The sequence below is a fragment of the Onychomys torridus genome, chromosome 1, assembly GCF_903995425.1.
Source record: "Onychomys torridus chromosome 1, mOncTor1.1, whole genome shotgun sequence".
Lineage (NCBI taxonomy): Eukaryota > Metazoa > Chordata > Mammalia > Rodentia > Cricetidae > Onychomys > Onychomys torridus.
The window spans coordinates 11649453-11658489 of NC_050443.1; the positions used below are offsets into that span (position 1 = coordinate 11649453).

At 47.9% G+C, this 9037-nt stretch overlaps 2 protein-coding genes across 2 annotated transcripts; one reads left to right on the top strand and one right to left on the bottom strand.

The window, feature by feature from the left end:
• Positions 1 to 1730: 1730 nt before the first annotated feature.
• On the bottom strand, positions 1731 to 2426 carry LOC118581357 (calcineurin B homologous protein 3-like). The gene has a single exon (XM_036183398.1). The coding sequence runs from the start codon at positions 2424 to 2426 to the stop codon at positions 1731 to 1733; it is 696 nt and encodes a 231-aa protein (XP_036039291.1).
• Positions 2427 to 6427: 4001 nt separating this feature from the next.
• On the top strand, positions 6428 to 8022 carry Znf45 (zinc finger protein 45). The gene is made up of 2 exons (XM_036194806.1): positions 6428 to 6734; positions 6770 to 8022. Exons 1-2 carry the CDS (start codon positions 6428 to 6430, stop codon positions 8020 to 8022), a joined length of 1560 nt encoding a protein of 519 aa, XP_036050699.1.
• Positions 8023 to 9037: the final 1015 nt, after the last annotated feature.

A 9037-nucleotide genomic window follows, 5' to 3' on the forward strand; every position in this document is an offset into this window, starting at 1 on the left:
ATTTGACATGGTTGTGTCAGTTTATTGATTTTAAAAAGGGCTTAGTGCACCTGAGGCTGCTATAGACATCTTAGACCCATTTAAAAGGGACATTCCATCTTTATCATCCTCTACTCCTTTTACTAGAAGGCATAGCAGCCAAAGGGAGCAGGAGTAGTGCTGTGGTAATTCCAGCTATTTGCAAGCTCTTAGTGGAAAAGCTGATTCAGAGCTGCATAGAGTTAAGATTTTTACCCCCATTTGAGATTTATATTATTATTAAGAATTTGTGGAAGCCCAAATTACTTAGAGTCAGAGAAGCTGAGTTTGCTTGACCCAGCAGGGCTGCATAATGGATGATTTGACCAAGGTGTGGTCATCAGGTGTTTGGAAGGGTCTGGGAAAAGGTGAGAGCTGGCCTCCCACAATGGTGTCTAGAATAAACTGAATCTATGTCCCTGAGCCATGTCACTCATATTTGACATCAGAATAAACTCTCAATTCCCTTTGAGAGGAGAGCTTAGTTTTTTGGGTCAAATTCCAACATTTGAGTGAGTCAGAGGAGGACTGGGAGTTTGAGGCTAGCCTGATCTACATAGTGAGTTCCAGGCCAGCATGGGCTATGGAGTGAGACCTTGTTTCAAAAAAAGTTGGGGGTGTAGGGTCCAGGAATATAGAAATATAAAATTATAAACCTAAATAAACAAATAAAAGCTGACAGTCATCAGCTCTAAAGGTTAACTTCTAACAATGGCTCTCTGCTTACAGCCAACTCCTCTGTCAACAGCCAGGGGTTAACTTTTAACCCTCCTTACCCCTTATAGCCAACAACTGCCTGGACCAAAGTTAACTTTTAATAGATGTTTCTATGTGACTCCTAGCATGCATCCCTGATGCTTTCCGCTTCACTATAAAAAGGGGACCAGAACCTGCCTCCATTGCCATAACCTCAAAATACAACTCTGGCTGTGGTCTCAGCTAGCTGATAAGCTTTTGTGCCCGAGGTGATATCTTCTTGTCCTTTTTCCTGGAATAAAGTTTGCTTATGGTTTAATAGACTTTGGTGGTCTGTCCCCCATTATTGGGTGACCCCAGACCCAACAGGGGGCGAGGAGGGGGCACCACCAATATTGGTGTTTAACTCTTGTGTCTTTTCTGTTGTTATTTTTCAATATGTTTTTTTGGGTTTTTTGTTTGTTTGTTTGTTTTTGTTTTTTTAAGACAGGGTTTCTCTGTGTAGTTTTGGTGAGTTTTGGTTTTTTTGTTTGTTTTTTAAGATTTATTTATTTATTATGAATACAGTATTCTGCCTATATGTATGCCTTCAGGCCAGAAGAGGGCGCCAGATCCCATTACAGATGGTTGTGAGCCACCATGTGGGTGCTGGGAATTGAACTCAGGACCTCTGGAAGAGCATTCAATGCTCTTAACCACTGAGCCATCTCTCCAGCCCTTGTTTTGTTTTTTTGAGACAGGGTTTCTATGTGTAGCCCTGGCTGTCCTGAAACTCACTCTGTAGACCAGGCCGGCCTCAAACTCACAAGAGACCTGCCTGCCTCTGCCTCCCAAGTGCTGGGATCAAAGGCGTGCGCAATCATGGCCCGCTCTTCTTTTGATTATCTTTATTCTCAGAGATAAAAGCCGCCAGGTCCCACATACCCCGTAGCTGCTGCAAGAGGCTGCCAGGTTCAAGGTGCAGAATCTCCCGTGATGGTGGAGGGTCGGGGAGCGGGGCGGGAGCAGCCGGCAGGTCACTGGCATAAGGTTTCTAAGTTCAGGAAGCTGACTTGCATCTTGACCTCGAAGTCGATGCCCTGCCAGGTCTTGATGAAGTCCTCGAAGGTGATGCCCTGGTACTTCTGGCCCTTCTCCAGCGGCTGGTCGGATGCCCTGGCTGCCTCCTTCAAGGCGCGGTGCGCGATCGAGTTGGCGATGGAGTGCACCCACGTGCTCTCCACCTGCGGGTTCGCCGACAGCAGGTCCTCCACCACCCTGCGGTACTCCTGCAGTGTGATGAGCCCGTCGCAGTCCTGGTCGTACAAGTGGAAGAGGAAGCGCATCTTCTCCAGGCGGTACATCTCCGCGTCGTCCTTGCTCAAGTGCCTTGAGCGCAGGGGCTTGAAGTAGGCGATGATGGTCAGGAAGTCCTCGAAGCCAATCTCCTCGGCCAGGCCGCTGGTCCCCTTGCCCAGGTTCCGGTTGTCGAAGAAGGCGTGGATGATCCTGGAGCGGATCGGGTTGAACTCCAGGTCCAGGACGTTGTCGAAGTTCTCAGGCCGGATGGTGGGCTGGTCTCCGCTCAGCAGCCTGAACCTCTGGTGCAGCTGCTTGATCTGGTCCCAGTTGAAGTCGCTCTGGTTCCGGAACCCCTCCTGCATCTGCTCCCACCAGAAGTCAGTCCTGCTCTCACGCTTCCAAGCCTCCTCGGAAGACTGTGAGACACCCATGGTGCCCCGTGGACTCCAGAGGATCTCGGCTGCCCGGGAGGGGGCCTGGGCTCCCTGGAGGCTCTCATCTTACCGCCATTCTCGTTTATTAGGTCATCACTACTCCGTTAGGGCAGGTCCGTCACAATCCCGAGGCCTCTTTCCCTCCCAAATTCAGTCAAATGAAGCGGATTACAATCGTAGGATACATTCTACCTCTGGTTTTCCTAGGGCCTCGCTGGGAAAGCTCCGAGATGTGTATGTCTCAACTTACAGAACTAAAGACGCCAGAAGGGCCGGTGATCCCAGAGCTCCAGAAGGCAGGGGCAGGAGGATCTCCCTGAGTTTGCGGCCAGCTTGGTCTACACAGCTGAGTTCCAAGTTATTCAAGGGAAGAAGGGAAGAAAGGAAGGGAGGGAGGGACAGAGGGAGGGACAGAGAGGACAGAAGGGAGGAAAAGAGCCAGAGAGAAGGAAAGCGGAGCTTCGGATTTTGTACCCAGGCGCCGCCTTCTTTCCTTTTCTATCGCTGGTAGAAACATCAAGACCAGAAGCAACTCGGGGAGGGAAGAGTTATTTCAGTTACACTTCCACGTCCATCCTGTCTATCAGCTGTTTCCCACACTAGGACCCAAACTAATAATGGCAGCACGTGACTCCTATTTGGAACCCCGCCTTCGGGGTGGGAGTGGCCATCGATGTCTTGGAGTCAGAGAAGCTGAGCTGACCCAGAGGAGAAGACCCTCACAAGACACGGAGGCTCACTGGATGCCTGAGGTCCCAGCCAGCCCAATCCTCCTGCCCCAGCCGGCCCAATCCTCCTGCCCCAGCCAGCCCAATCCTCCTGCCCCAGCCAGCCCAATCCTCCTGCCCCAGCCAGCCCAATCCTCCTGCCCCAGCCAGCCCAATCCTCCTGCCCCAGCCAGCCCAATCCTCCTGCCCCAGCACACCAGCATCTAAAGCAGGCAGGAGCTAAGAGAGGACTCCAGGAATACATCGCTTGAGAGTTGCCATCCACGCTCAGCCATGTTCCTGTAACTTCAACAAACTCAAGCCGGACTCGTGAGGGATTCGTTGGCCTCTTGTGGCCTCCATCTGGGGCTAATAGAAACAGACTCGCTAGGAAATCCCTCTGCACTCCCTCGGTCCTGGCTTGTCCCTAGAGACTCTGTTCAGTTTAGTTCTCTGCCTAGGAAGTAGGTGGTAAGGCCTCAGAATGTGGTAGCATTTGTCATCCTTGGCTACACAGCAGGGCTAGCTACCAGCCTCTGCACTAAAGCAACAGAGAAGCTCCCAGCACTTGGGAGGCAGAAGCAGGTGAATCTGTGTGAGTTCGAGGCCAGCCTGGTCTACAGAATGAGTTCCAGGACACCAAGAATACACAGAGAAACCCTATGTGGAAAGGCTTCTTGATGAAGTCATCAACCCACCTGACATCATACAGTTCACACTGGTGAGAAAACCTATGAATGAATATAAGAAATTCTCAGAGGCCTTGACTGCAGGTCAAGTTTGTGCAATATAAAAAAATCCATACTGGTAAGAAGCCCTATGAATGTGAGGAAAGCCTTTAGCTATGGTTCAAGACATGTTGGCCACCAGAAAGTCCACACTAGTGAGAAACTCTATGAATACAAAGACTGGGGTTGGGGATTTAGCTCAGTGGATAGAGCACTTGCCTACCAAGCCCAAGGCCCTGGGTTTGGTCCTCAGCTCCAGAAAGAAAGAAAAAAAAAAAAAAAAGAAAGAAAGAAAAGGAAGGAAGAAAGAAAAAGAAAAGAAAAGAAAAAGACTGGGGTGGGGTGGGGGAGGGGCTTTGGTAGTGACCCTAGCCTTATGTGACACCAGCTACTTCATACTGGTGAGAAACCCTATAAATGTAAGGAACTCGGGAAGGCCTTTGATTATAGATCATGTTTTGCTCAATGTGGAAAGAACTCACTGGTGAGAAATGGTACAAGCATAAAAAATGTGTGAAAGGCTTTAGCTTTACTGGTCATGCTACTCAACCTCAGAAAACAGGTTCATACTCGTGAGAAAGCTCTCACATGTGAGAAATGTGGGAAGTCCGTGAGGTGTGGTTCAAGCCTTGTTAAAAAAAATTGCCCAAGTGTCTAGCCTTGCCACATTGAAAGCAAACTCCATAAGGAGTTTCGTTGATGCCCGCCATGCAGCGTTTGCTTCTCAAAAAAATTCAAAACCGACACAATAACGTACAGGATTCAGACTCCCTGTATACTTCCCATCTCTACATGGCTTATTCTCTTTTATATTACTTTACTTCTCTCTTTAAAGGCTTTATTTTTTGCTTGGCAGTGATGGTGCATGCCTTTAATCCCAGCACTCAGGAGGCAGCCTGGGCTACATAGCGAGATGCAGGACAGCCAGGGCTACACAGAGAAACCTTGTCTCTAAAAACAAAACAAAACAAAACAAAAACAAAAAAAGCCTTACTTACTTAAACTAGTCATTTTTTTCTATGAATATACCTTTTTTTCTTTTCTTAAGCCTACATACATTGTAAAATATACTAGAACCTATTGAGAGGTTGTTTCCATCTGGACCTCTTCTACTGTGTATCTTTTAGCCTTTTTGACCACATGAACAAACTTTAACTTAAGAAGCATCATGGGGACTGGAGAGATGGTTCAGAGGTTAAGAGCACTGACTGTTCTTCCAGAGGTCCTGAGTTCAATTCCCAGCAACCACATGGTGGCTCCCAACCATCTGTAATGAGATCTGGCGCCCTCTTCTGGTGTGCAGGTATACATGCTGTATACATAATAAATCTTTAAAAGAAGAAGAAGAAGAAGAAGAAGAAGAAGAAGAAGAAGAAGAAGAAGAAGAAGAAGAAGCATGGACCTCTGCCCATGGCTTTGGCGACTGGCTCTGCCTACTTCTCGGATTGTAGCCCAGGTGGAGGTGGGTGACTGAGACTCACATTCAACCTTCCTAGAGTTCTAGAATGCCAGTGCTTGTGCAGTGGCAGATGCTTTTTTACTCAGTTTTTTGTTCCTACTTAATATACTAGCTGCTCAAGGTCTCACTAGCAGACAAAAACTCTTAAAAGAGCCATTTCTTCCTTCCTTCCTTCCTTTCTCTCTTTCTTTCTTTCTTTCTTCCTTCCTTCCTTCCTTCCTTTCTTTCTTTCTTTCTTTCTTTCTTTCTTTCTTTTTCTTCTCAGCTTTCTTAATCCCTACGTGGAAATTCAGGCCCACGTTGGAATGCCAAAATGTTGATTGCTTTTGCTCTTTTGGGGGCCCTGCCACCCAGCTCCCATTAAATCACACTCAGAGGCTTATTCTTAATTATAAATTCTGGCCTTAGCTTGGCTTGTTGCTAGCCCGCTTCATTTATCTTAAAATATTCCTCTGTCTTTTGCCTCTGGGCTTTTCCTGTTCTCTTACTTCTGTAAATCTTACTCTTACTCCTTGGCTGGCTGTTAGCTGGGTGGCTGGCCCCTGGGTCTTTCTCCTTCTCTGGATACTTCCTCTTTTTCTTCTCAGATTTTTCCTTCTATCAATTCTCTCTGCCTGGCCGCTCCACCTATCCTTTCTCCTGCTTGGCTATTGGCCGTTCAGTTCCTTATTACACCATCAGATGTTTTGAACAGACAAAGCCACACAGCTTGACAGAGCTAAACAAATGCAACATAAACAAAAGTAACACACCTTAAAACAATGTTACCCAACACATCTCTGCAGAACTGACCTGAATCAATGGGACCAAGTATGTATGGGGAGTCTACGGCATTTGTAGTTTAAATCCAAAATTTACTCTGTAGGTTCACATTTTGAATGCTTGGGTCCAGCTGGTGCCACTTTTGGGATGCTGAAGAACTTTTCAGAGATGGGGCCTACCTAGAGAGGCAGTAGGGTTAACAGAGCTATCCTTTGGAATGCTGTAGTCTACAGGCTGTGGACTTAGCTATATAACCCCCCAACAGCAGCCGCCAGAGCATCCACACGCCCTGCCTCTCTCTGAATTCTCTTCATGCTTTTAGGAGCCAGGGATCTAAATGAGATGGAGTCACTTCAGGAGGTAGGACGGAGGTACCTGCCACAGGAGGAGCTTTTCTGCTCAGGAATCTGGCGACGGCTTACAAGGGAGTTGACCCAGGGTCGGTTGTGCATGGGGCACACTGGAGGAACTGGCTCTCCGCCGGGAAACCGGAAGCTGTGCAGAGTGGAGAAGCGGAGTTCAGTAAACCTTCCGGTAGGGATTCATCTCTTCAAGTTCACCATGGCGAATGCCACGGAGAAGAGGCATATGAGAAAGACTCTGGTTGCAGCCGTCATCTTCACGCTGTCCCAGGAGAGAAGCCGTCCAAGTGTGGCAACTGTGGCACCTCCTGCTGGTCTCCAGTCCTCAGTCCCATCAGAGAGTTCACAAGGGACGGGGATGGGCCCAGTCTGAGGCACTGTTTAAAACTCAGTCAAAGGCCGCTGCATCAGTATCACCAGAGTGTCCCCACTGAAGAGAACTCAAACAAATATGAGCAGTGTGGGAATCTTGGGGAAGACTCACATGGTCAGACACCCCTGTTAGTCCACACAGGAGATGGGCTCTATAAATGTGAGGAGTGCCGGGCAAGCTTCAATCAAAGCTCGTACCTTCAAGTCCATCAGAGAGTCCACACTGCAAAGAAGCCTTATAAGTGTGAGGAGTGTGGAAAGGGCATCAGTGTAGGCTCACACCTCCAAGCTCATCAGATAAGCCACACTGGATTGAAACTATGTAAACGTGAGGAGTATGGGAAACGCTTCTGTCCAGCCTCTCATCTTCTGGACCATCAGCGAAGCCACAGTGGAGAGAAACCTTACCAATGTGATGTTAGTGGGAAGGGCTTCAGTCGGAGTTCTGATTTTAACACTCGTATTAGAGTCCACACGGGAGAGAAACCCTACATATGTGAGGAGTGTGGCAAGGGCTTCAGCCAGGCCTCTCATCTTCTGGCCCATCAGAGGGGCCACACTGGCGAGAAACCCTACAAATGTAACACGTGCGGGAAGAGCTTCCATTGGAGTTCAGATCTGAACGTTCACTGTAGAATCCACACAGGAGAGAAACCCTATAAATGTGAGAAGTGTGGGAAATCCTTCAGTCAAGTCTCGATTCTCCAAGTGCATCAGAGAGTCCACAGTGAAGAGAAACCGTATCAGTGTGCAGAGTGTGGGAAGGGCTTCATTGTAGAGTCACACCTGCAAGCCCACCAGAGGTCCCACACTGGAGAAAGACCCTATCAATGTGAGGAGTGTGGCAAAGGTTTCTGTCGGGCCTCCAATTTTCTAGCTCATCGTGGAGTCCACACGGGAGAAAAACCATACCAATGTGAAGTGTGTGGAAAACGTTTCCGGCAGAGGTCTTACCTCCAAGACCACCACAGGGTCCACACTGGAGAGAAACCATACAAGTGTGAGGAGTGTGGGAAAGTCTTCAGCTGGAGCTCATACCTCAAAGCCCACCAGAGGGTCCACACTGGAGAGAAACCGTACAAGTGTGGGGTTTGTGGGAAAGGGTTCAGCTGGAGCTCCAGTCTCCTGATTCACCAGCGAGCCCATGGTGACGATGAATATGGTAAGGGCCTTTCTTCATCTGAGGATTCATACAGGAAATAAGCTCTACAAACTTACATTTTCATATTTCAAGAGGATGCTGAACTATCTGATCTGAGCTGTCAAAGGGCACAGGAAAGTCATCTCATAATATGGAATGTATGTTAGCTGGAGCTCCAGTGGATGTCACAGTATTTGGGAGATCAGACATGAGAGGAACCAGTCAGAATGGACTGTGACCTTTACCAGATCCATCCATGCAGATAAGATGCCCGGGAAAGATGAAACTGGCCTGGAATTAACTAGAGAAGCCCAAGCCTGTTCAACAGGATTTAAACTCCAATAGAATGGAGACATCATTCACAGCCAAATCTGACCCACGTTTCCAGCGTCTAACATGTTTGTTAAGGGTTTGTTATGGGACTTGGTCTCATATACCCCAGGGAACTCCTGATCCTCCTGCCTCCACCTCCATAGTGCTGGGATCATAGACACGTACCACCACACCCAGCACTTAGCTAATTGTTCACTGTGCCAGACCGGATTTGTTGAATTCCAAATTCAAATCCACAAGTCTTTTTCCTTGGCTTGAATCACCATATGTTAATGAACATGCAATTACCATTAAGCATCAGCAAGAATGTGAGTGGGCGGAAATTGCAGGGTGTAGTGTACCCGCCAGTTGGCTGTGCTGTGATGGCAGTTGTTGCTATTGCTTTGGACATTTCCTCAGCATAAAAATAAACTATCGCTACAACCCCGTGACCCGTTACCTGGGTGTTCAAGTTGTTAAAATTCTGAGATAGAATATCACCTCTACTTAACACCTGTTGAGATGTCACTAGGTCAGGTGTTGTGGCACAGGTTAGTGATCTCATGATCTCAACACTCTAGTGACTGTAGGGAGTCAGGAGTTCAGGTCCAGCCTCAGCTACATAGGGAGAATGGGGCCAGCCTGGGCTTACATTAGATCCTGTCCCAAAAACCACCACCTCAGTTTCCTCCACACACACACACACAAAAAAAAACCAAAACACCAGACTTTTATTATTATTGTAATTCTTATTTTATGTGTGTG